Source organism: Lissotriton helveticus, chromosome 9, assembly GCF_964261635.1.
Source record: "Lissotriton helveticus chromosome 9, aLisHel1.1, whole genome shotgun sequence".
Taxonomy (NCBI): Eukaryota; Metazoa; Chordata; class Amphibia; order Caudata; family Salamandridae; genus Lissotriton; species Lissotriton helveticus.
The window spans coordinates 645,986,946-646,014,633 of NC_136070.1; the positions used below are offsets into that span (position 1 = coordinate 645,986,946).

General features: G+C 44.7%; 1 protein-coding gene across 2 annotated transcripts; it reads left to right on the forward strand.

The window, feature by feature from the left end:
* The first annotated feature begins 468 nt into the window (after positions 1-468).
* NUDT22 (nudix hydrolase 22) lies at positions 469-25,888 on the forward strand. Of its 2 annotated transcripts, none has more exons than XM_078660734.1 (6): positions 469-621; positions 8,691-9,185; positions 10,362-10,469; positions 21,907-22,004; positions 22,841-22,934; positions 24,321-25,888. In XM_078660734.1, exons 2-6 carry the CDS (start codon positions 8,718-8,720, stop codon positions 24,417-24,419), a joined length of 867 nt encoding a protein of 288 aa, XP_078516860.1. In that variant the 5' UTR covers positions 469-621; positions 8,691-8,717; the 3' UTR covers positions 24,420-25,888. The 2 variants fall into 2 exon arrangements, with proteins under 2 accessions (XP_078516860.1, XP_078516861.1); XM_078660735.1 differs by lacking the exon at positions 469-621 and adding an exon at positions 1,429-1,505.
* The last annotated feature ends 1,800 nt before the right edge of the window (positions 25,889-27,688 follow it).

A 27,688-nucleotide genomic window follows, 5' to 3' on the forward strand; every position in this document is an offset into this window, starting at 1 on the left:
AAGGTAGAAAGCATGCCTAAGTGTTCACCAATCTGAACATATGAACATGTTTTAGATGGTGATTTCGCAGATCAAGTTACATGTGGCTATTTGCTATGACATGTGATATGTTAGATGAGTGAGTTATAAGTGGGTGCGTTACAAGAAAATATCAAAGTTTACCGAGTTGAATACTATTTATTACGTGCTACCAAAACACCAACGTCAAAAGAAAAGAAAATGTTGCACAGTTTCTCGTCCCTAATTTACTGAGTCTGTCATTTCTTACAAACTAGAAATCCGGAGCAAAAAACATTTAAAAATCAATAGACACTTTCTAACAGCACCACTTTAAATGTCTTCGTCTGGAGTGTCGAATAAACTGCACCCAAATCCATGGGCTTCTGTGGATAAGAGGATAACGCAGCGTTTAATGATGCGTGAGGCTCGACCAGTAGGCGAAGGGGTCACGGAGCACGCGCGGCCAATAGGAGAACGAGATATAGCTCTAGCGCTTCCTGTTCCTGGTGTGGACGCCGTGGTTCATGCATCCTGGAAGAGAAGCCGGTTGTTTGCCTGGGATTCGGACTTTTTCTTCCCATCGGCGGGGTCTGTATCGAGTAAACCCCCAAATTGAGAGAGGTACGTTCACTATTTTAACGTGTCCCTGCTGCTTGTTTGCCTCAGCAATTCCTGCTCACCCCTCTCGGCTCTATCCAGCTGTACCCTTATCTCTAAGCCTTACCTGTGATCCGTTTCGTTTATCTTCCGGGTCATCTCATCCTACTATTTTCTTTGGCAGTTCATGTTTCATTTCTTTCTAGTTCGGTTGGATTCCGCCTGCGGCACTACCTGGTCTGTACCCGGTTATTGCTCTCTACTTCCCCTGCAGTTTGTAAGCTCCACCCTTTCTGCCGTTCATGACTTTCTCTACAGTTCCTAAGACTTCCATACGGCTTATTCTTTCCCTTATAGACTATTTCCACCCGTGCAGTTGTTACTCCTTGCCCCTGCAATTATTGCCTTCAGCTCTGAATGTTCTCGAACATTGTTGCTATTTTAGTAATTTTTGTTGTCTTGGGCCGCTCCTGGCTATCTCTGCACAATAGTCTTTCGTCACACTGCTGCCTTTCTTGTGTGTTCACAGTTCGTGGTGTCCCAGGAATGCACTCACCTTTGCCAAGTGCGCACCACATTGCACCTGTGTCTTTGTAATATCGCTAACGCCTGGCCCGAGGCCTGGAAACAGCCAAGCCGAGCCTCTGTTCTACGAAAGCGGATTGTGCCACGTCATGATCACGCCCAATATTTCCAGCCCGTCCCTGGCGGTGGGGTTGCCTAGACCTAAGCCTGGTGTTTGGGTTTTGTTTACAAGTCCACGGGCACGAGCCCTTTAAAGCAGAGCATGTGTCTGTCTTGTCTGCACAGTCCCTTGTCTGTGGTGTGAGACGAGAGTCGACTCTTTTGTGAGACTGACTTTCAGCCGGGCCAGTAAGAGAGAGTCTGGACTTAAGCGTGAGTCTACGGTGAGTTTCAGAAATATGGTGGGGCAAATACACGTGTTTAGTGTGGGGTTATGTAAAGGCAATCTATTATACTCTTGTTGGACCAAACCTATCCAGTCGGTCTTTAGCCAGACCTTCCTTTCGTCTCTCCTGTCAGCTCTTTCCGCATACTCCCTCTATTTATTTCTCTCCTTTCTCAATGTATTGAGACTGAACTATTTTGTCTGATGCCCGATGGAGCTACCTGGTTTAGCTATAGGGGAGATGGGCCGGGGACTCCCTCCTTGGTCGTCACCTACCCAGTCTGTCTTTAGACAGACTTCCTTTTGTCTCTCAATGTTGTCTCTGCCCTCACCCTCCCATACTCCTCTCCCCTGCCCCCTCCACTACTTTTCTCTCTCCTTTCCCTCCCTTCCTAATGTATTGCCTATTTTTTTTGTATGTATTGTGTAATTGTTGATCTTTTTCTGATACATTGTTGATTCTCATGTAAAGCGCTCTGATACCTCCGGGTCTAGCCAGCGCTATATAAAACTCTTTAAATAAATATGAACTGATTGCTGGCGGACAGGAGCGAGGTAGTGTGGTGGGCTACTCGATTGTTTTGGGTTACAGGAAGGGACATGTCTCGGACCTTTTTCACACCATTCGTTGCACACTTTCGCTCATTTGGATTGTGCTCTTCTTGATGTATTTTGCTACAATAGTCAGAATATCAATTTTTATATAGCTTTTCATTTCGCGCTTCTGTTTCTGTGTGCTGCAAATATGTGTTTTATATCACCCAATTTTGTACTCTATTTTATCGACCTCTTACGGCTATAAGGCTAAACCAGCCTTCAAAGGCGGGGATGCGATGTCTCCTTGTCTATTGAAGGCTGGGAAGTCTAAATTTCTCGGACTTGATATTTGCTGCCCTTCTCGATTCCAGCATCCCGATCTGCGATGTATTGGGACCTAGATTACCAACTGGTGTGTAACTCTCAGTAGATTTTTTTTTTTTTTTTTTTTTTTTTTTTTTTTTTTTTTTTTTTAAATCCATCGGAAGTGTTTGAGTTTGGGTGTATTTCTTAGTTCTTTTGGAAGGTAATGGACAATCAGTAGTGATGATTATTTTATTGTAAGCATGGAAGCCTTTGTATTGTGTAACTAACTGCATTTTTTAGGTCTCGCTGTATACAGTTGTCGTTTAAATTGATCATGTTTTCAGTTCTTCAAATAGTACAATAGGCAATACAGAGAAAGTGGGTATGAGGTCAGCCCCTGTCTTTCCTGTGTTTTTCGTGCTTTGTCATTGCCTGGAGGATTTTTGCATCAAACCCAGGGCTTTTTGAAGATGGTTACGTTGTTCAATCTGAGTTACCTTTTAGGTTTTCGAGATGTGATATTGATAATTTTTTTTTAACTTAAGTTAGTAAATGAGTGCAAGCTACTGCTTTAGTGCGTGCTGTTTAGGTATCTTTAACTTCACTGTGCTATCCACTAATCGACCGTGCACATTTATTTGGTTTGGTTTTGCTGTTATAAATTCTTGGGTGTGTTGCTTTGTTGTTCAGAAGTATGTATGTGCATGTACGTGGACATGCTTAAAGATGCAGGAAAAATTATCTTGCCAAAAGTAGCTCCAATGCAATATTTTGCTGTGTTTGCCTATTGTGTTAACCATTTCAAGCACATGCTTAATCTTCTGACTGATTTTTTTATGACACTCGTTTTTAAGGGTACACCGTACTCTACTAATGAGTTTGATCAGCAAAGAAGCACTACTCCTGACATCAATGCTACCGTTGCCTGGATCAGGGCCAGACGGCCTACCGGGCAGTTGTGTGTGCTGCAGAGCATGGGGATGATTTCTCTGTGGTATGGGCTTATTTCGTTGATGGGGACCTGCGTGTGCTTTGAAATAAAAAAAAAAAAGCAAACTAATTTCGTTTTGCACACACAGGTCCCCATCAATGGAATCATCCCCCTGCTCGGTAGCACACACAACTGCCCGGTAGCCAGTCCGGCCCTGGCCTGGATGATGCTTAATTCCTAAGATAGCACACACCGTTACCAAAATATTTCTCCTAACAAAATGCCAGACCTAGACCTATTGGTTTTGGCACTGCTTTGTGTTTTTTTTTTTTTAAGGCTCATTGCGGCGTTTGTAAGCTACTTGGAGTACCAATAGGGCAAAAAACAGAGGACAACACAAAGGGGTTACAGATGAGTGATCTACTGGGTGCTTTCCCAGATTTGGTTGTGTGAAGTGTGTAAGATGAAACTATACATAGAGGCTCCCTTGAGGCTTGAAAGCTGCCGTACTTATTTCTAGCTCTAACCTACGGAGGCCCCAATAAAACTTTTTGGCCTACCCTAGAGTTTGTTTAATCTCTCACACCTTTTTTCTTTTCCTCGCAGAACCCTGCTTACTTCATTGGTTTTAGGAGGCCTCTCTTGAAAACATCCCTGAGCTCCTCCCTCTCGGAGAGGGAGTTGTAACCCACATTACAACTAGATTTGCTATGCGAGGAGGTTTCCCAATGATGAAGCATGCCACCTACGGGTTGGTGAGGCGAACCGTCCTGTAAAAGGGATATCTCAGCACACCTTTTGTCTTTTATTTCTCATCTCTCCTTGTAGACCCAGGGGGCCTTGTTGCGTTTTGTTTGAACAATTTACCATCCACTTACTCTGATAGAAAGTGCATGAGACTCCTAATGATTGCACACTTTTTTAGTTAATTTTAATGGAGCCACTAGTGCACAAGAAAGCTTTCAAGAATATTGGTAATAGAAAGAGAGTATGTTACTTATATTCAATTTGAGTGAATATGGATCAATATCACTTTTGCCTTACCCTGTTAAAATTTTAGAACGGTATGTGAGCAAGTCTTTACCTCAATATCTGGAAACTAATAATTGCCTGGAGGATAAGCAATTTAGATTCCGGCCCGGCCATGGGTCCGAACCAGCGCTGATCACAGCGATGGATAAGCTGCGACTGCAGGTCGATGAGGGGCCATTAGCAGTTCTGATCTTATTGAATCTTTCAGCTGCATTCGACACGGTCTGTCATACCACAGCTTTTTGCCTGGTGGTGGCGATTGGGGTGGGCAACACAGTCTTGGACTGGTTCCTCTCATACTTATGGGACAGATGTCAGGCAATTGCGCTTCCCCCCCTCCATTTCCCTCTGAGTTTAGGGCGATCAAACAGGGTGTGCCACAGGGCTCATCTATCAGTCCGATTCTGTTTAATATCTATATGGCCCCCTTGAGCACACTTATTAAATTGCATATGGTGAATTTGGTCAGTTATGCTGATGACACCAAACTTATTCTTTCTCTGGCAAGTAACCAGCAGCTCTTCACCTTTCATGATTGTATGAATTACATTCTCCAGTGGCTTAACTTTAATTCACTGATGTCCAACAGGGATAAGACTGAACTTCTACGCTGTTCAGCTAATACCGCTCCAGTCGTACTCTGCCAATTTTTGGCCGGTGCCATCCGACCGGACTATTGTCCCTGCCGATTCGGTCTAGAATCTGGAAGTTATCTTTGATAATAAACTTAGCATGGAGAGATGTATGAATCAAACTGCGGGCACCTGTTCTTCGCTTCTGAGAGCCCTGCGGAGGATGCTTACGGTGTTGCCCCTTCTTCTAGAGCCTTTATAGTTCGTAGTGTGTGTATATATATATATATATATATATATATATATATACATACCCTCTATGCTTGGATTACTGTAATGCTCTTCTGTTGGGCGCTCCTGAATATTTATTACGCTGTCTGTCAAGGGTTCAGATAGCGGCAGCCAAACTTGCCTTGACTAGACCTAGAAGAGCTTTTCCTTCCTTGGCACTGAAGGATCTTCACTGGCTGCTGCTAAAACAAAGAATTCTGTTTAAATCGCTGTGTATTGTTTTCAGAGCTCTTCAGGGACTGGGACCGGTTCCCTTACAAAAGCAACTAAGAAGATGCATTCCCAGCAGATCTCTCCGCTCTTCTTCAGCCAACCTGACCATTTATGAAGACCCTTTAGAACTGGATTTTTCCTAAGTAATCTGAGTTTTGGTCTCAATAATGATTATCTACCCTGTTAACACATGTTCTGCCGCTATCTCAAACTTCTACCTCTTATGTCAATCCGTTTTAGTAGCTAGTGCCAGCATACCAGTCAGTGGCAGAGCACTTTATAAATCCTATAAATAAACGAATAAGTGGAAGCTGAAAGGACTACAGAGATGGACAATGTGAGAAAAGCTAACCGGTGTAGGGTAAACAAAGGATCTTGACCACAAAATAAACAGCTTACATGTACAACTGTGTGTGCTCTTAGTTAGTAGGGTTACGTCTTGTCCACACATAAATGTAGCTGCTTAAATATTTATATATGTGTTGTGTCCAAATGGGCAGGTAGTGGAATGTTTGAGGGAGGGGAGAATTATATGAAGCTGTGTGGAGCCATGACACAAGCAAATTGGGTATTGTAAAGCATCACAGTTAATGCTCTGGGTGCATATGAGAGGCCCACCAAATACGGTGTTGGAAGATTAATCACTTAGTTGGAGCAGTACTACCATGGTAAGAGAGCAAACAAATGAATATGTAGTATCATCTTGTGAACACATTAACTGCATGTAATAATATGCATGATAGATGATATGGGCAATCCACCCTGTAGTGCCAATTTGAAAATATTTCTTTGGATAATTTTTAGGTCGAGCCTGGGCAGCGCATGCGCTGCTGCGAGGCATGAAGTAGTGGAGTCTGGCTTTGAAGCCCCGCCAGTCCGCCTATATTTTTAATTGGCTTGTCATTGTCCTTAGTAAATGCTGGCTTCAGATTCTTTGAGGCTTGTTAGTCCTTCCTTGGTATCGCATTTTTTACCGCCCATAAGGACTGGACCTTTTACTGGTGTTAGATGCTCTGCTTAATAAGTTGGTGAGCACTATTTTCCTTAATGCTCTTCCCCTATTCCACCCACGACATAGCAGAACGCCGACAGTTACTATTGTATTTATTCAAATTGCTACGCGTTCCGCTTTAACTATAGAGACCCCACTAATTCAATTATTTAATTTACGGCGCATTCCACTTTCAGTTTAGTGGCCACGCTTATTTATTTATTTGACAGGTGGCCGCTTTCACATTAGCAGCGCACTTATTTATTTTATTAATTAATAGCGTGATCTGTTTTCACTTCAACGGTTGCGTGGAACGTTTCTAAATTATTTTATTTTTGCTTTGCGTGAAAGCGTGTTATATGCGCTTTAACTTTAATATTGTCCGTGCCCTGCCCTTTTGTTCAGATGTAGCCTGAATACGGTGAGCATCATCTAAAGAAATGGGCGTGGCCAAAATTAAAGTGCTCTCACATTTGCGAGAGTTTGAGCTATTGGCATTAAAAAAAAGCAATGCCCTCTATATATGTGTTGGGTTTAAAACACATAAATAAAAGGCATTGACATTTAAACTGCCAATCGCTTAAACGCTCGCTAAAGCAAGACCTATTGTATTGAAAATGCTTGTTCGACTGTTGCTGCACTGTAGGAACTACTTTTACCGCAGTGTTTAATCTCCCTACCTTGCTAGGTGCCAAATGTAAAGAAAGCTGCTTGGATAACATGCCCATTTTTAGGTCTCGGCCTGGCGTGAGCAGCCCATGCACTGCTCTCGCCATGCTGAGGGCCTTTTGGAATCAATACGATTCCGATGTGCATGCGGAGGGACAGAAGATGTGCATGCGCGGACTGGAGGCTTCACTGGCGGCGTGACACTAGGCACTTTTTGGGGGGGAGAAAGCACAACGTTTCTTGTTTTCAATGCATCGAACATTTAGAATTGTTGTCAAGCAGTCATTCTGGCTTTTGGCCTCTGGGTGGCACCAAAACATTCTTTGCAGACATTCGCATTCCATAAGTAACTAGTACTTTTCAACCATAGTGGTACTATGTAAGACAGTCTCAGCAACTCCTGGCTAATGATAATGCAGCATACATACGAATGTGAAACACAAAGCTTGCACAAGTCAAAGTTCTCACTTACAATATAGTGACAGGTTCTTCACATCTCAAGCCAACACACCTTTCATGCTGTGCGCATCAAGCCGCATGGATTTTAATTTTAGAAATAATTCATGGCTTCCAGTTTTATCACAGCATTACATTTCCCATTATGCATCATATGTCAGAAAACTATGAATATAGATTAATTGTATCTATTTTATGTAATGTTTTATAAAACAGTGAATGCCAACTTGAGGTAGCCTCAGACCCCTTTCTGCTGGCACACAGAAAGGAAGAATTAATGAATACGCTTGAAGTTAATTTGTTGAGGGTTGGTCTGTTCACAAAAGAAACTCTTTTTGTACAAGTTGTATTCGCTAAATGGATATTGATACAAAAGTTACATCTAATAAAAAATATCAGGCAAACTGGTCGTCGGAGAGCAGCTTATCCACTTGTCTAAACACCCAGGCAAACCCAGTGCCTCAGTGTTCTTTAACCCTGTGGCGCAGCGAGAAAGCCATGGGCCACCGTGCTGGCGAGCAAACAAGGCTCTTTCTGTTCTTTGGGTAGTAAAATACAGTCATGAAAGGGGTTCAGTGGCCCCCTTATTCTTCCGGGCCCCAGAGCTGCTTCGCTATTGATTATTACACCCCTGCTGTTGCAATGCTACATATATTACCCCATTTTACGCACCCCCCTTTCCCTATTGTTTACATGAAGATATATTACAGAGGACCTACATAATTTAAGAATATTTTTCATGGGTTTAGCACAAACTGTGAATGAGTGCTATCCTGTTACTTTAGTGCGATCGATTTGAGCAACCGGAAGTGTCGCGAAAGTCTGAATGTTTGTGTTGCAGATTTTAGTGAGCCAAGTCTTTGATGTTCAGTAACCGACTTCAACGTATTTAGAAACGAGCATTAAAAATGCAATAGGTCTCGCCTTTTATTAAGTTAAAGCCATTTGCTTAGCTATACAATACCATTAGCAAAGCAAATTGCTTTAACTTAATAAAAGGCGAGATCTATTGCATTTTCAGTGCTTGTTCTGGGATGTAATGAACATGCACATTGCATGAGCGCTCTATGGGGATTGAAACTAAAATGCTTGCCACGTTCACACAAACATGCCTGCTTCCCCATGACATCCCGTCAGTGGCCTCAGTATTTTTTCACAATCTAAAGCAAACATTTTTCTTTTTAGGCTGGTGATCTTTAAGGCTGGGACAAGATGGATCCTGACATCTCTATCATGTTCCAGTGCCCATTAGCTGAAGGGCTGGCCGAGGACAGGGTGCAGGCAGAAATCTCACCCAAGTATAACAGACGGATTCTGCCAGAGTATGAGCCGCAGATTGCTGCTGTCTGGAAGGCCTGTCAGCTAGAGAAGCCTTGGCTCTTCAATGGTGCCAAGTTTCGTGTCCACTCTGTTGTGATGGAGCGGGGAGTGCTCACCTTCCGCATGGGCCTCACCTGCTACCGTGACTTTATTGCCACCAACTGGAGCAGCCGGGCTCCTGAGCTGCAGAGACGGGGCCTGGCAGACTGTGGTGAAAGCCAGGCCTACCTGGCAGAGCCTCTGGGTGTGGGTGCTATGTTGCACACAAGTGATGACTACTTTGTCTTCCTGCGGCGAAGTTTGGAAGTTGGAGAAGCTCCGGGGCTTATTGACATCCCAGGTGGACATCCAGAACCCAAGGTGAGCATTGAGAAATCTTTGTTATCCTGGATGTATTATTGTTTTAGGTCACCCTTCTTCCTCCCATAAAAAATGACTCCTTAGTTGCACCTGCCTATGTATTACTACAAGATATTCTAAACATTGGTCGCAAAAATCTGTTAAAAATTTGCGACCAGTATTTTTGTAAACTGACATGCTAATAGGTTGTTTCTTAAAATTCCAATTCGGAGTCTGTCTCACTCCGACCTACTTCATGAATAATAATGGGTTAGGATGCAATTAGTGACTCACTCCGATTAGTGGCAATAACAGGGATGCAGATCACCATGTCTGTGACAGCCTTATAATAAGTTTTTTTTTTTTTTGGTTTTTTTATGGAGCCAATTTTCCTTAGATGAAGCAGTGTTGCGTTTAAAAATGTGAGTTTACTTCTTTCTTTTTTGTAACGTTTAGGATTTGGAGGTTGTCTCTAGACCACTATTGCCTACTTTCCAACAAATATTTTATTATTGCCATTTACAAAGGGGAAGCGGTCACCAGTGGACCCCTTCTCTTTGAGAATGTAATTGTTCACTGTTATGTTACTGGATCATGGTATCAACACATTGGTACAGATTCACAAAGCCATTTAAGCAGTTTATAAAAGTTTACTGTCTCCTACAATGGCTGAGTTACGTTTAAAAAACAAACATTTTAACAGTAATAAACCCTGATTCTGAGTATGTGCAATCATTTCAATACTTAGTACATCTGGCCGTAAACGACTTTAATGCTATTTTTTAAAATATTTCCGTCTATATCTATTATCGTTTTTTTCTTCATATTATTGGTGTTCATCCATATTTCTTTTGTTTTACGAAATAAAAAGAAAGTTGCAACAAGTATTTTTCTAGACTTACTATACTGAGAAATGTGAATTAACGCTTAAATGTCTTTATTTTTCTAGTACTATTAGAAACATGTTTACTAATGTAATGTATTTATATGAAATAATTAACGTTATTGTTCTAACATATGTGCACATCTTAAGTTATTTAAGGAATTCGGAATACTGTTTAAAACTCCCATTGCCGTCAGTCTTCACAGATTGTAGACTGGCACCCATGACAATTATTGAATTGTCAATGATGCATTGCATGTTCCTAAAATATGTAGGGAGTACAATAAGTTCTGACCCATTCCTTTCTCCTTCAGGCTGTAGCACCCGGCGTTCCAGAAGAAGCTATCTGTCTGGAGGACCTATCGGAGGAACTAGTGGTACAAGAACTTTTCTCCTCTGTTCTGGGAGAGATCAGAGACGAGGTGGGTTTGAGACTGGAATGATTCAAGCACTCCTTAATGTTACTTTGATGTGGGCATTTATTTTCTTTCTTACAATTTTTTTCTTTCTAAACCAATTCCTTCCACAATTTACAAATAGAGGCCCTCACCCTTCGATCCATGCTCCTCTGCGACATCACCTCTCTCTTTCTGCAATCCAGAAGTGCTGTCGCTCTGGGGAATTGGCCACAGCGATGGGCACCGTTTTCCGAGGTCTGTGCCAGTAAGATAGATAACTTCTGTAACCCAATGAGTTTTTAACCTTAAGATCACAGCCTCAAAAATTGTCTAGCTCCAGCATTTTTTATAGGGGTTGGCGATTAAGTCCTTTGACTGGGTAACACTTGCTCCTCTTTTTAAAAGTGCCATGTGACTATTCAGGCATTTATGTGGACTCTGTGAACTGCCAGTGTTATCCATATATGAACTACTCAAACAAATGAACAATTACCAAAGTACCCAGAAACGCAAAAGGAGCTCTAAAACGCATTCAAATCCCTAGAAAGCATTTAAAGAAAGTATGTGGAGTGAAGTTGTTGACATGCTGCTTTGCCGTTGTAACATAGTAGCATACCACAGAGATGCATTTCAAGGTACACCTGGGGTATGCATGAAAAACAAGTATTGCGAAAGGCAGAAATCTCACTCTTCAATGGCAGTAGTTGACCTTTTGGCTTTGCAGTGTTTGTTGCCTGTCCTATTCAGCATTGTCAAAGACACTAAAAGAACCACTCCGTTGTGATGATGTATACACCGACTTATGTCATGTCACAGCGGCATACAATTAAAAAAAAATTTGGCCAGCCCCTATGTGGTGCTGTACACATGCAGAGCATTATCACACATGTGGATGTATGAGTCATGATTCTACAACATCGTTTTTTTTTTGATTTGCCATTCAAGGATAGAGGCACCATCTTGGAGAGGTAAAACAAAATGGATATGCGTCAAAGTGCATTCTGAAGTAAGACCCACCAGGGAAAAAGGGAGATTCAGAAGCCCGAGTGACCAATAGAGGAGATTGGGGTTTTGAAATGTAAGACCAAAAACAGGAGACCGGGACATGGAGAGGTGGTGGAAGCAACAGATGGGTGAGGGACAGTGGGAGCCAAACACAGACTGCCGATGGGCAAATATGTGAGGAGGAAAAGGGAGCCAGTGTTTGGGAGAGCAATAACATTTTTAAAAAAAACTAGCTCCAAGAATGTAAGCAGCCGAAGGATGAAAGTCTAAAAGATGGTATGGAAGGACAAACCCAAGAAGAGGAAGGCATGCTAACAATGTCAGCAAAAGAAAAGCAACAAGCTGAACCAGAGCCCACTGTAAGTATTTGTATTGTACACAATGTGCCCGATTCACCAAGGTAAAGCGAGACGAAAGTCTAACTTTATGGCTTTCGGTATTCACAAAGGGCATTTATAAGTAGTAGATTCTCTTTGTGAATACCGAAAGCCGTAAAGTTAGACTTTGGTCTCATTTCACCTTTTGTGAATCGGGCCCATTAGGTCTCTCGGGAACAGAGGTTAGACCTAAAAATGTACCTGCTATCAACCATGGATATCCATAGACTGTACCCTATCCGAGCATACTGATTCAGCTGGTGACACAGACAAAGTGTGAGGCCAGTATAGACGGTGGGTAACCAGCAAAAATATTCTCTTGCCACTGAAAAAATTCCATCTATCTAAAACCTTCTGTGCTAGATCAAAATATATATATATATATATATATTGCCACCAAGAAATCCGCACTCAAGAACGACTAGACAACAATGCACACAACAGCAAAGAACTCTTCAACATCGTCAAAGAGCTCTCGAACCCTAGCGCCGGGACCAACGACCTCACCCCCTCGCAAGAACTCTGCGACTCACTCGCCTCGTTCTTCCACAACAAGATCGCCGACATACACAACAGCTTCGGCGCACAGACCACGCACCGAACCGACGCCCCCCCACCACCACCACCCTCCGCGCCTGGACCCCGGTCAGCACCGAAGACACCATCCACACGATGAACACCATCCACTCCGGATCACCAACCGACCCGTGCCCCCACCACATCTTCAACAAGGCCGCCTCCGTCATCGTACCCCAACTCCGGGACATCATCAACTGCTCCTTCAACACCGCCACCTTCCCGGAGAGCTGGAAGCACGCCGAACTCAGCGCCCTCCTGAAAAAACCATCAGCAGACCCCACCGACCTCAAGAACTACCGCCCCATCTCGGTCCTCCCGTTTCCTGCAAAAGTTACTGTACGATTAGTTCTGTAGCTTGAAGAATCTTTTTGATTCACATGCTGTGCATTATTCCACCATCTAGTGATTTGGTCCAGAATAATCATCTCTCTCCCCCCCCCCCCCCCCCCACCACCTCTCTTCATGGGCATTGCCATTGACCATCATTTGGTGATTTATCCATTCCCTTGTGACATCAGATGTTCACTACCGAAGTTCCTGTGTGGTCACCATCTTCAGATTGTTTTTTTGTCCTTATGACCTGTAGATGTTTGAACTTCCTTCCCTCTGCATTGCTGTTTCCTGCTGTTGGTCTGTTTGATCCCATCTCATATCCAGGGAGGTCGAATGTGATTCTAAAAAAAATCATCAAATTAAACTGACTCCTGCAGGTAAGTAACCATTTCGTTTTGCAGGCTTAATCCTTCCTGGATTCACATGCTGTGCATTGATTGTGTAGGGGTATCTGTCCCCTTAGGGAGGCTGAGTAGAAATGAGTTTATACTTGAAAACAGGTGTTTTACCACTTTGTGTCCCTCCTGGGCTTTTCTGTATACTTGTATGTCTACACAGTAACATTTTGTAAAGGAGTGTCTGGAGGACCAGGTTGCCACCATACAGATGTCCTTGATGAAAACGTTTGCTAGGAAAGCTAGAGCTGCTCTCCTTTGCCTAGTGAAGTGCACCCTTGGTTTTCTACTAGAGTCTCTTCCTCCTTCTGGTAGCATGCTTAAATTTTCAACACTAGCCATCATACGCTAGTCTCCTTGTGCCTGCTGTTGTAAAGGAAACAAATTGTTTTCCTTTTTTTACATTCTTTGTTTCCTGTTAGTAGTAAATGACTGCTCTCCAAAAGGCTGGTGTTTGCTAGGTCCTTTCAGGATGGAGCGCCTGCTTGTGGGTGGCAGCAGCACCGGACCCTGTATTCTGAAGTGGGCCGAGTGGGCCTGACTTTGTGGCATTGTGCTTTGACTTGCGGGGGAGAGCACATTTGAAGCCCCTTTTCCCCACCCCCTCCCCTCTCCCCGCCACCAACTTTCCTCTTCCCCTGCACTTGCCGACAGTGCTCTCCGGGAGAGCGCAACTCTGGGGCTCCGCTGGCGGTAGTTGCATTTCCAGTGCACAGCAGCCGGCTGGCCATCAAGCCTGATACTGCCTTGGAAGCGGCAACGCTTGCAAGACTAGCGCTTAGAGGCCCCATGGGGCCCAGAGTGAGTGTGGAAATGCGCTGGAGAGAGACTACCACTCTGCGGTGGAGGCTGGATCCTCTAGTACACCTCAAAACCGCGGCAAATTGCTGTTGTGCCAGGCAGTGGCTCAGGACCTAACTGGTGCAGTGCCTTGCTGAGACCCTCGAGAGCCTGCTCCACCATCCTTCATTGCCCCCCCCCCCCCCCCAACCCCCACCAAATGCCTGTCTCTGCGTCACTGTGCATGGTTCTGCCCTCCGTAGCCCAAACGACGCAGCTGGAGGCACCTAGGTCCTGCTCATGGGCAGTGCCGGCCACCAAAATAACCTCAATTTGAGCCACTCCGGGGAAATGGACCTAGAGTGATGGATACTGCATACCTGCATCTGAGCGGGCACAGTGGCGGACCGGGGGATTTGGGGTAGGTTGCTCCCAACGGCCCATGCCATCGTCAGAACTTAACATTTTGTGGGTTTGGCCATACCCTTCATCTAAGGAACCCTGCATCCAACGCCACGGGTGAAGTTGTGCCCTGGCGGTGAGGGTGGGGAGATAACCTTGATGGATGGGCTGCTCATGTGCCTGGTGGCAAGCGAGCCTGGGCCTGTCGCACACTCTTCTGGCCAACCTCTCCCCCGGCCAACCTCTCCCCCGCACTGCCATCAGAGCAAACCAAGATGGGTAATTCACCACACTCGCGACGGGAGCCCGGGAGGTGGTGGGAGCCCAGGAGCACATGGCCCCATCTCAACCAGTACCAGATCTAGTGACGATCCTAAGATGATACAGGACTCCTGTGAAGCAGTTGAGACTAAAGTTGATGGTCTGCGGATCGACCTCTCGCTGATGAGATTAGATCTGCGAAAAGTGGCTGACTGCATGACCGAAGCAGAGACCAGAATCTCCACTACTGAAGTAAGGTAACTGCTCTCAAGCGTCAAGTATCCAAACTGATGAGTTTAACTGTGGTGCTCACCGAAAGGGCAGAAGATGAAAACCTTGACAACTCTGCGCTGGCCACAACCCTTGAACCTTGGTTCTTCTCTTGGGTCCTGGTGTGTCCAGTATATTTTGTGGCGAGAGGGCTCATAACTCCCTGGCTCCCAAGCTGCCAATGAGCCCCCCCCCCCCTTCTCCTAGTAATACTGAGGATCCTGAACTACCGGGATGCAATTTTACTTGAGGCCCACAGTCAACCGGTTCTCCGGCACCAAAACTCTAGAACAATGATTTACCCAGATTACACCAGGTAGGTACAGCGGTAACCACGGTCATTTCAGGTGGTAAAACAAAAGCTCTGTGCCCTCAACGTATTTATACTAAATGCTCCTTTTCCTAGCCCGCCTTAAGGTCATCTTCCAATCCGCCACGTATTTCTTTGATACCACGGAATAGACCTGGAAATGGGCCACAGAGGAATGTATTATCCACTGACCCTCATTCTAGCAAGACGTCCCAATCCGCCTGTCTCGCAACCTGGGCTGACTCCATGGGCCTATACGATGCCTGGTGTTCCTGGCACCACTCGACACAATTTTACACTGGCCGCAAAATAGCCCATAACACTGATACCCAGTTTGACTTGCTGTGGTCACCGGCGACGGATCTCCTTCCACTGCGCTCTATCCTACCTCTATTGCATGGAATATCAGACCACGCACACCTCATAGCAGAGTGGGGCAGTCTGCACACGATGCTGAGACCCATTGTGTGATTTAGTGCATGGTGCCTGAGTGTACCTCCTTCATAGAAGATGAACTCTAAAACTACTTAAAGACTAACAATGGTTCGGTGTCCTCAAAAGTGACAATCCTTTGATTGGGGGTCTCTGATATTTATGCATACTACTTGGCTGCGCAATTAGTACCCATCAATGAATAGTTTACGGGAGGAAGGGATGACCCCGCATATCGCCTGGAACTGCACACGATGGGATTTGAGGGTCTACTTGGCAATTTTTATGGAAACCCGGATGCCCTTGTGCACCTGAGTGGCATTACACAGCTGGCGGGCGGCGCTGCGCTTGGTTCACTGGGACCGCAAGTTAACTGAACTCACCCCTGTGTGGTGCGGCGCATAGCTCCACCAGCTCTGCCCTAAAGGAGTTCCACCCGTGGAACTGTATAGGTATAGGTTTACAAATGGACTACACTGATGTCCTTCCAGGAGTTGCAGGAACAGTGCGCCCTGGTAAACATGGATGTTTTTGTGCTTTCTTCAGCTGTCATCTCTCCCCTCGCCCCCTTTGGCACACAAATTCCAGAATATAGCCCTCTGGAAGCAACTGGCAATCTCTGCCCATGATACGGATAAATTACCTCCACGCGGACTACTTATCCCCTTCACATATACAACAGATGTTTCCTGATGCCTGTCCTCTATGTGCACACTGTAAACGACCAGCCACCAACATTTTGCACATAGCGTGGGACTGGCTGCCTTAGAGTAAAGCCCGTTGGGACCGGTTTGGAGAGGGATATTGGTGAGGTCCTGAATCGCCCAATCGAGTTAACCCCCGAGTGGCCTTATTTGTAGCACGTCTGTGGAAGCAGCCTGTGACCTCCTCATTGTCGCTCTGGCGTACAGGGATGAACTGGTCTGCCAATGAGAAAAAACAATGTGAGGCTTTTGGATGTCCTCAAAAACATGATAAAGTTTGGGGAATAAAGGAGGCTTGTTTCTGGTCCAGGGAGGACCAGGCCTGGCAGTTTGGGCTTGACTGTTCCCATGATGCACAGGGTCAAGACTGATTTACATATGTCTGAGTCCGAACTGGGATGGCGAAGTGAGCTGAAGAGCAATGATGGATTCAACCCAGATCTGTGACTGGGGTGAGTGTCTGAAAAGTTTCAGCACTCCATCCGTCATCTCCTTGTGTTTGAAAATGGTGAGATTACCATGGTCTATTTGTGGAAGGGACTGGCCCCTCTGTGGGCCATTGTTAATGTTACTGCTGACCTGAACAATCCCATCCTTTTTTTCCTTTTGCGAATTGTGGCGTGTGGACAACGCTAAATATAACAAAAATTGGTTCTAAAAAAAGATCTTGTACCTCCCTGCTTTGGTGGAGCATTGTGGGTATTTTGTTCATTTGGACCAGAACCGTTTTTACTTTCACCTGTGCGTAAAGTGCCTTCAGTGCCATAAACCGCGCCTTGTGCTCCAGCACAGTTAGGTGCTTGACTGCCTCCTTCGGGCTCCACAGACTCTGATGTTGGGGCTTCCTATGTGTGCCCCCATTCCTTCTGGGATATGCTGATTATCACGATTGGAGTTTGCACTTTGAAGTGTAACATGATCTCCTTTCTGAATCCTCTCTGTGACAACTACTAGGTTTTCCCAACCCATGGCCTGTGATAATTTGTTCTGCAACAATTCTTGGATTGGGCGCCTATGAAATCTGGCTTGTAGTATGAGGATGCCATTGTTTCCAATAGTTTCATATTGTTCTATTTGAGACTGCCCCTTTGGGAAGAGATGAGTTTACACCTTAATACTAAAATTCTTCTGGGTATTGAGTGTGCTTTTGCTATCTTTGAATCTGGGGCCGCACCCATGGACATCTTCTGTTCTGGAACCGGGGAGGGCTTATCTATGTTTACTTTGAACCCCAGTTTGTGGAGTTTTGCATTACAATGTGGATGTTCTCCTGACATTGGCGTTGTGAGCTCGCCTTTACTGACCAATTGCATATGTAGGGGTAAACCTGTATCCCCCGTCTCCATTTTTGGGGAGATTCTCAGTGCAGACTTTATGCCGGAAGGTAACACTTTGAATTGATAATGTACCTTGTCTGCGACGAACCAGAGGTACTTTTTTTTGTGACTGTAATTCACTGTAATGTGCAGTTAAGTGTCCTTTAGATCTACCATGACCATGTAGTTCACTCATTATAGGAGTTAGTAACCTCCTGTAACATCGTCATTTTGAAGCGTTGAATTTGTATGCACTTGTTCAGCTGCCTGAGATCTATTATTGGCCTAGAGGATTGGTCTGGTTTTGGTACGAGGAAGTGGCATTTGTGGAGGAATTTCCCCTATCCTTCCACCTACTGATGTTATATGCTGGTGGTGTGTGTGTGACTGAAGTCAATTGGTTGGAGGCCCAATGTCTTTGGGGCTTGCTCCCAGCTTATCCTACGGTAAGGCTGACCTGGAAGTTATTATCAATGCGATTGTGTGGCTTGTATGGTTAATGGCTGCTTAAATGTTGGTTGTAGGGTTCAGTGTTGTAAACTTGCTCTTCCTGGTGACTTTGTGGCTGATACGGCCCCCTTTTTTTTTTTAAAGATCTTTGAAACTGAAAGACTGCCTCACCCCTCCCCGTTGCCATCAATGTTTCAATGTCTTTCTTTATTCGTGATAACGCCTAATCCACCGCCGGCCCAAAGAGGGCTTCCCTTGTGAAGGGCATGTTGATGCACTAGGCTTCTACCTCAGGCCTGGCTGTGAGTCTTCAGGTTCAAGCCTGTCGTTTAAGAGGTGTTCAGTGCACATTTGTCTAATGGCCTTATCCACTGAGGGAAGAGCTAACTTTAGGCCGGCGTTAGCAATTGTTTTTCCCTCCCATGCACTACTGTTTTCACTCATTCCCTTGTACCCCTTAGAAAGGTGCAGAAGGACCTGCCCCATTTCCTTCCAATCCTAGTCACCACAGGGGTTGAGCAGTGCATTGGGGTTGGCAACTTTCCATAGGAAAGCCTCTGCTGTCTCCGTTTTCCTGTCCACCACCTCCATCCACTTGCTTTCTTAATCTGGTGGAGGTCCCATTGATGTGGCTGCATTTCTGCTCTTCTTGGCTGTTGTGACGATGCAGCTCTTGTCCTGACTGCATTGAACACTGCCACATTGTTCAGCAGCGAAGGCCTCGAAGGTTAAGTGTTTGCACCTTCCTCTGGGGAGTCTGCGTCAAAGTCTCGTCAATCTTTCCTCTGTGGTTCTCATTCCTCAAGGATGGCAGTGCCCAACTCGTCCTCATTTTCTTTTTCGATGGTTGTTGGCTTCAATAGCCTTGTTGTGATCTTAAATCCCCTAAGTGTGTCGTAAAAATTCTTCTTCCTTTGAAGGTGCTGCCATTTCGGCTTAAAGTTGTCGATTGGCAGAGCTTTCCTCCCACTATAAGTGATAGCCCTGAAGATTCCAGTCGAGTTTTTTGAGTGGAAACCGCATACGGAGTGCTCCTGGTGTCCCGCAAAACTCAGTGTTCAATGTCTTTATCCTCATCTCTGGAATTTCTGTTGACAATTAGCCAAATTTGTTTTAATTTCTTCGGGGCTCTTCCCTTTTCAATCCAGACCAAATGGCAGAAAACAGAATCTGAAGATGGTGACCAGGCACTTAAACTTCCGGGGCCCCAGTCTGATGTTACAGGGGAAGGGACATACCACCAATTGGTGGTGGATGGCAGCGTTCATGTGGCAAGAAAAAACAAGCATTGGCAAAGCCAATAGGTCTCGCCGATGTGATCGCTATTGGCCTTGTCAATGTCTTTTAGCCATGTTGTACAGCAGCACGGCTGCAGGGCAGCATAGCTAAAAAGGAAAGTGTTTTAACATGGCTAGTCCTGGTCGCTTCATAGCGCTTTTCTCATAGCACTATGGTGCAGCACAGTGCTATTTTTAAATAACTCTCTGCCATGCAAAAGGCTGAAAGTCATGGGGAAAGCGCTATGACAGCAGGGTTGCAGGGAGTAAAGCAGCATGAAAAAAGCGGATAGTAGGGCGTAAAGACCTTCAGGTCATTATAGATGTGAGTAGCGTGCATCATCAGCACTGTGCCAAATGCCAGTTATGTTGTGTGAACTGCACATTGCGGCAGAAAACACAAACGTTTTGTTCCGTTTACCTGTCACAGCCCAATCTGATAATTAGCCTTGTAATGTGACGAACCCCCACCCAAAACTGGCTCTTCTCTTTTATTGTTGCACCGCCCAAGTTTTGGGACACCAGTCTCGACATTTCATTTGAGTGCTTTCAGTGTCATTCCAGCAGAGGGCGATCTTTGTTGCCTTTCTTAGAGAACCCTAGTTGCCTACCTGCCGTAAATCAACATTCTAAAGCACAGTTGATGGTTCAGTAAATTAGTATTAGAATACGTATGAAAATATACTGAAAAATAAAGTTGCAGATCTAGGTTGTGACTGTGAGCACTCTTGTAGTATAAAATGAAGATGGGTATATTCGTCGTGAGCAATCTGATGGGAGGTGTTTTTGTAATAGCACTTTTTTCACAACGTTATAATACGGCACATTGCTATTTTTTCATATCTTTCAGCCATTCAACAAGGCTAAAAGTTATAGGAAAAACACTAAGGTGGTGGGGTTGGAGAGGGTAGACCAACACAGAAAATGATAATACCTGAATTACGACCCGATCAGTGGAGGGACACTAGTTAACCTCGTCCACGCTGATGACGAGCTGGGCTCGTCATGAGGTAGGCTCCTGCTACGCTGACGAGCCCAGCTCGTCACGTAACATGCGCTTTTGAAAATCTCCGCGTACGAGCGGAATTCCGCACGCATGCGGTTAAAGGCTCCATAGAACAAAAGGAAGTGACTTCAAAACACACCCAGGACCCTGGCTAATAAGGTATAACATCACAAGTAAAAGATCCAGTCCTGATGGGCGGTCCGAAAAGGAGACAGGCTGGTAACCAGGAGGGACTAAGAAGCCTCATTATCAATCGGAAGCCAGCATTTACCATGGACGATGACGCCAGCCAATGAAAAATATGGGCGGAGCTTCCACAGCACTTGCACATCTGTCTCTTTCAACATTTATTTAACCAATACAAGTTTAGTCATCTTTGAATACAAAAACCCACAGGTGATAAATCAATGCACTAATATGAAAACAGGCAAATTTTAGCTTCAACGTTGTCCATTTCTACTGCTGTTTAAGCCTCTTTGCTAAAATTCTGTTATTTTTGTTTAACCACTCTTACTTATCAATCCACACAGCCATTGGGCTGACAGTCATGACTGACAGCATTTGGAATTGCTGCAAAAAGCAATCCAATTTCCACTTATATCTACATTTAAAAATCAATACAAACAAGAAAATAAATTGTTTTTGTATGCATTTATCTGTAAAAATCAGAAAAAAACAAAATCTAGGAAGCTTAATTAAGAATGACCCAGTCTGGGAGCAGATGATCTGATCTCAGACCTTCAATGCCCCGGCCAAGTGGAAAGCATTGCATCTACCTAAACCTGGTCTCATACCTGCCAACTTGAAGAACAATCACACTGTGTGAGGAGGGGGCGGTGCTTTGAAGGGAGCAGAGATTCGTGCTGGGAAGTACTTACGAGGCACTTCTGACCCAAGCCCCCCCCCCCCCGTCCCCCCACACCACCACCTCTGAAAAGAAAAAAAGAAAAGCTTGCTGAGACTGGTGCCGATGCCCTGGGATGTTTCCACCCCCCTTAATGGACGTCGGCAATTCAAAGCCTCAGAAAACGAGCTGAAAAGCCACAATTTACAGTGGTTTTCAGCTCGTTTTCCCTGCCACCATCTGATATCTGCTCCCCACCGGGTGACCGTGTGATGGGAGCAGATCTAGTGTGTGTCACGGTGGCACCGTGTGAGTTGGCAGGTACGCAGTCTCTTGTCTCTGAGAAGAATCTCCATCTCTGCTTACTGTTTCCGAGCTTCATGGTTTGGTTCCGGAAGATCAATCCCATGGTTACATGAGCTTGTCTTGCAGTACAATTTTGTTCATGGAAATCAAAGATTTCCTTCACATCACTGTACTGTCTGTATCTGGATTGAACTCCAAACTCTTGCATCTCGAGCCCACCTGCTTAAAACTGCCCACTGTCATGTCATTAAGCCAGCTGTTTGTCTTCCATCGTGAATGTATCCTAGCGTGGCAGGGTGCTGGCAAACATGGGCTTACGTTAAAACTCTGGAAGCACTAAATGGAAATTGCATGTCACTTCTCTAGACCCAACAGATCTTCAGTGACTATCACTATTTTCCGTCTTCCTTTCAGGTGAACATTCCACTGCCAGTACTGAGCCGACCAGTCCTCCTTGGGATCGCCCGCAACAACACCAGTGCAGGCAGGGCCAGTGCAGAGTTCTATGTCAGGTAGTACCTGTGTTTCTCTTCTCTCTCAATGAATCTGCCCTTTTTATGTCCACACTTGATGGTTTATTTTCGTCCCTGGTTAGTGGCGAGTCCTGGTATAGAGAAGTTTTAGGAAGCTGGGCTTATCAAGTATTTGTTTTTGAAGTTGGGTAGCGATTAGTTTGAGAGACACTGAGATTCAGAGACTTGGGATGGTTACTCATTCAGACATTGTGCACAGTACTTGATTTCGGAGGTGGTTGGTGGGCGATTCTTGGATAGGAGACCATAAATGGTTGGGGAGATGGTTTGGGATGCTTGGTGCCTTATGGGATTGTTTTTGTGGGCATATGCAGCCAGCAGATCAGGTGAAAGAGAAGATTTAGAACATGCCGCTCATGCAGTGGTTGCTTTTTGAGATATGTAGTGGCGAATATTATTGGCTTAGAAAGGGTTTAGGAGCACAACCGTCGCTTGTTTTTAAAGTTAGCTGCTGTGTCTAAGTTGGAGGTTGGGAGTAAAACATTTTAGGAAGCTTTGCTTTCTTTCAGACATAGCTGTTGGCAGCTGTTAGTAAGAAGGCCGCCAAAGGGAAATTAGTTTGGAAGCTAGATTCATCCAGTGTTTATTTTCTGGAGTCTTAGATATTTTGGGACTTTAACAGGTGAAATCTAGACATACTATGCTAACACCTTTGGCAAGGTGATTGGGCTCTTTTCATCGGATGCTAGATTAGGCTTTCCAGGTGTCCCAGCTAATCATGAGAAGTGCATTGGCACTTGTGATTGATTCATGCCCTCTCTTGTCAATCCTAATATCTGGTTCTGGCTCATAAGTGCAACTCTTCCCATCCCCAGATGCAGCTTGAGCACAGAGCAGGTACGCAAGTGCTACCTCATCGGAGGCCCAGAAGCTCATGAATCCACCTCCATTGTTTTCGTCAAGCGGCAGGTAAGAGGTGCCATCTATGAACTGTAATGCTGCCTTGAATTCCTTTCCTTGTGGCTCGTGCTCACACGGTCTCGCCCACTCGGGGCGTTAATCATCAAGCTTGAGAAGCTTGTCAACACATAGTCAAGCTTCCCTCTTGGCGTTGCTCTACTTGTCATTTTGGTTTTTACTCCTTATAAATCCAGGGCTACCAATGAGAAAATTAAAAACAGGGCAAAGTTGCTTTACAGTACTCTGAAGCTTCCTCCTTAGGTTGGTACAATCTACATTTGAATGCCCGAAGAGAGTAGTGTTTTGAGAATGCACCCCCCCGCCCCCCCCCCCCCCCTGTGCTTCTAAGGAGAGGCTAACTGGTACCAATGTTAAAAGCCTGTGTTCTCCCTGTTCAGATAATGCTGGGAAGGGAGAGGGGTATTGAATCTGTCCTGCCTCACCACACTCCCACAAGGACCTCTACAAAAAGCTGGAAGTGGGTGTTTGGTTTGCTCAGAGAGACATTTAACTCTGCTTCTTTCTTCTTCTATTCATAACCCATGACCCAGAGCCAAAGTGCAGCCGTATAGGAGATGGAACTAGACTAGGAATTCTAAGTGTTTCTATGTCATCCGGGCAAAGAGAAATTAAAGACCTAATGAAATAGACATTGAAGAACACTGAGGAAATATATTCTCTGATTCTTGCCTGAGGAGCACAACAAGAAAGGATCGCAATAGTGGCGAGGCGAGACTCCTTTCATTTCCCCTCTTCACACACCGTTGGGAACTTCCAGATTTGTGATAGTGACCTTCCTGTCCCTATAGGACAATCCAGGCAGGCAGAGTGGGCTTACCCTTTTCAAAGAATGTAAAGCCCTATTTTCAGTGAGGAGGCAGTGCGTTGTGGTACTTGATCGTTGGATCTGGAAGCATAAGACAAGAATTCTATTCCCCTCTCCTCAGTTACCAAATATGTGATCTTGTGCAAATCGTCTTCCAAGAATATTACTCTTTAGACTATTCTGCCAAAATCAGGTGTGCTTAAATAAAAGCAGGTGCCAGTTCTAGTTGGAATATCCAATTGTATAACAGAGGTATGTGTTTTGGTTTGTTTATAGGTGTAGGAAAAGGGGTTGTCCACTTCCTTTCTCAGGCAGAACTGCTGGTTGAGCAATCCTGACTACCTGATTGCTATTTTTGCTCTGGTTTCCTCTTTACTTTCTCAGTCCTGTGCTGTTCCTGACTTCTTTTAAACCATTTATTTGTCTACATCACTTCTTAAGTTCCTTTTCTGTGCTTTACTGTCATTTGTATGACCATCTCCTCTTTACTGTTATAGATTGTATAATACAGGCCCTTGGTTCCACTGACACCCGCCGTTTCTTTTGTTTATATTTGAAACCCTGTGTAGGACGTTCTGCGGCAAGAAGAAAATGAAGACTTTTGGAAGGAGATGTGCCCATCAGCGAAAGGTGGAGTTAAACTTTACGCCCTCGTGATGGGACGATGAAGCTGACAGTCGAAGGATCCTTCTTTCTGCTTACAGACTGAACTGTACCTGAGGGTCTCTTGCCCCAGTGCATGTCAGTGTTTTAAAAGAATGGGGTGTCATTTGATTCTAGGGACAAAGTGAGGGCCGCTCCTGAGGAATGGAAGGGTTGAAGTGCACTCCCCTTGGGTTTGGGGCAACACTAGAAGGCACTGTAACTCTTAGGTCTCTGAATAGCAAAAAAGTGCCCTCCTGCCACCCTTCTTGGGACATCGGAACTAGGAACCCATGCATTTCCGGTCTGCAGATTGTCCAAAGGTAGGGTGGTACTTCCTAGGGCTGGACTTGCTTTCATTGACCCAAATTAACTAATAAGGCGATGTTCAGCATTAGAATGGATGACTAGAAATCACCCTTGTGGGACCAGAGTGGCATTCATGATCAGCCACAGAAATGAGAAAACTCTGTATATGGCAACCATGATGGGCGAATTGGGCAAGAGGTGGATCGATAGTGGCACCGTGTTTGAACGCCCTCATACATCCAGCTGCTGATGATTTTCAGTGGGGAGTCACTTTATTAGATCAAGCCACCCTTTTCTCAAATCAGGGTGTTGGCTTGAATGCTCATCAGCAATGCTTTCAATAAAGGTATTGTGGGGAGCGAAAGTGGTGGTGGATAGGGGAATCAAGTTATGTAGTAGCTTTGTTGGAGATAGAAAGGAAGCATTGAACAGTCCGCTTAGCTGGCCCTTGGTATGTAAATCTACTGTGAAATGAATAGTTTCTTTGCAGAGATGGAGGTGGGATGGGTGCCTTGGATTTTATCATGAAGACGAAAGCACATTGAGGCTCCATAAGCAAACTCTGAGAGATCAAGGCTCTCTGAAGCACTTTGCACAAACCTCTGTACAGCTTATGCCCAGGGTAGGATCTGTGTCTCGAGCTGTGGTGTTTGGCATGACTGGACTGACTGTGGCGGGCATTTGGCCTTTCCCCAGGAGGCTGGAAGGGTGAGGGCCAATTTGACAGCGGTGGGGGCAGTTTTTGTTACTGGAGGCCAGCTTTGCTGCGGTTCTACAACATCGGCCCCGGTAACAAAAGCAGCAGGTCCTTCAGCATTGCCAGGGCTCCTTTTGGTTCCCCCTGGTGTTTGGTACAAGCATATCTGACTAAGAAGGCTTGTACTTTAGCATGAGATACGAAAGATGCAGTTTGACGTCTGATCCTGTGTGCACTATGGTGACTGTGTGTGAGCTTGCATAGAGGTAAACATGTCTGAGTTATTTGTTTGCACAGCTCTATTGAATGTATGGTACTCGCATGTGTGGGTGGATTCAAGGGTGTGTAAGTATTTCACATGCACAAGAATCTCAATATGAGAAGCGCACGCCCTTGGAGCCGATGTCTTGATTTACATGTTTGCCATCTGGCTTTGTTGTGCTTTCAGCACCCGCAAATGTATTTTTTCAATAAAGTATCGTTTTTTAATGCTGCAGTATTTTTTTATAGCGTGCCCTATCTGATTGTTCTTTTTCCCGGGTCGGTGCATGGTGATTGTATCAGTAAATTACAGGAGGTGAGACTGTCCATTGGTAATAACAACGATGCCAAGGTACAGTATGGAGGAAAGCCTTTCTAATGTGTGCTTACAATCTCAGTAGAGAATGAGTTTCAAAGGAGCAGTAAAAAGGGCACAGGAGACTTTGAAAAGAAGATCCTAGAAATAACTGTATTTCTATATTGAATATGCTATGGCACCAAATTTCCAAAGCTTTGTGAAATCTTTTAAAATGCATAGGAAGTGGATTGTAACAGTTTTATGTCTTGAACCCCAGGCTCCTCACATTAGTTGAGTAAGCTGCCTGTGGATTTGCCTTCCCACAATTCGATTGAATCCAATGTCTCATTTTTAGAGCAATGCTTCTAGCTTTGCATACTTGGGTCCAGATGTATGAAGTCAGTTTCCACTGCCTTTTTTGAATGGATTCTGATTTTTCAGACTAACCTATGTACTAATAGATCGGTCAAAATCACCATTGAGAGTGGTTCACACTTCGATCCATCCCATTACTATTCATGAGGTAGGTCGCAAATTAAAATTCAGTCCCAGTGGATGTCATCAGAGTGATGGTGGCTTTCTGTGGTCAGCAAACCACCATGTTTGTGATTTCATTTAAATCAATTTTTTTATTTTTAATGCAGCCGGTTTTCCCTTTAGGAAACGGGTTTGCATTTAAGGAAATACATACATTTTTATAACATTTAAGTTTACAGTGATCCCTTGGACCACTGGCACTTCCAAGCTAACTATTTAAAAAACATAGGGGAAGGGGTCCTTGGGACTCCTTTGTGATCGCAAGCCAATGATAGATAATATTCTGAATATTGCAGTTTAGTGTGCATTTATAAACCCATTTTGCTCTTATTGAATGACTTCATGTATTTAATAAATACTAAATACATTTATTTTGTGGTTGCAAACCCAGTGCTTTAGCAAATGGCAGGGTTTGCAAGTACTAAGTGGTTTCATAAATCTGGGCACATGATGTAGGCTACCAAACACTGTGTTTTGACGTAAAGGATATTCCTCCTGGAACCTGGCATGGTCCCTATGCAACAGATGGGAGTGGGGAAGGTGGGAGACAAACCATGACCAATGATAAACAGGGGGGTTCTGGAAAAATACAGAGCACCCAAAATACTACACCTGACTAGTTCAGTGATGTCCCTTGGTTGAAAGATAAGGCAGGGAGACCCTCTTGTTATTATAGCCCTCACTAACTGTAATAGTGACATGCTTCATCATTGAGCTCACCTTGGCTCCTAGAGGTCAGGGTGGGCTCGATCGTGTTTCAGGGAGCACTTATGAAGATCTCTTTGTAAGGGGGCGTAGCGTTAAGATAAAAATTCTTCTCCCACTCCTAAATGATCCTTTATTAGTGAAATGGGAGGGAAAAGGTTCAAAAAGACTATGGGAGGATGTTATGGTCCTATGACCCTAACTGATCACCAAAGTTTCAGCCCTAATACTGGCCCATTTATGGTCCTGGGCTTTCGTCTGCGTGGGATGTGAAGAGGTCACTTCCCCCAGAGACGTTAGTGCAAAGGTGTCATGCAATTAACATGCACACTAGTATATATGTTTTTATTATTTAAGGGACAAGTATGATACCTGTCGCTGTTTTGTTCGAGGTATTCCCCCGGAATGGCAGGGCTTAAGCTCCCAACGGGTGGCTTACAGGGGGAGGCCTTATAGTCACACTTTTGTCAATGGTCTATCCCCATGGG

Excerpts from the sequence above, each read along its gene's own strand:
- NUDT22 (XM_078660734.1), top strand. The coding sequence starts at position 8,718 with ATGGATCCTGACATCTCTATCATGTTCCAGTGCCCATTAGCTGAAGGG. Across the intron at positions 22,005-22,840 it reads AGTGCAGAGTTCTATGTCAG|ATGCAGCTTGAGCACAGAGC; the intron begins GTAGTACCTGTG and ends TCCCATCCCCAG. Across the intron at positions 22,935-24,320 it reads TTGTTTTCGTCAAGCGGCAG|GACGTTCTGCGGCAAGAAGA; the intron begins GTAAGAGGTGCC and ends AACCCTGTGTAG.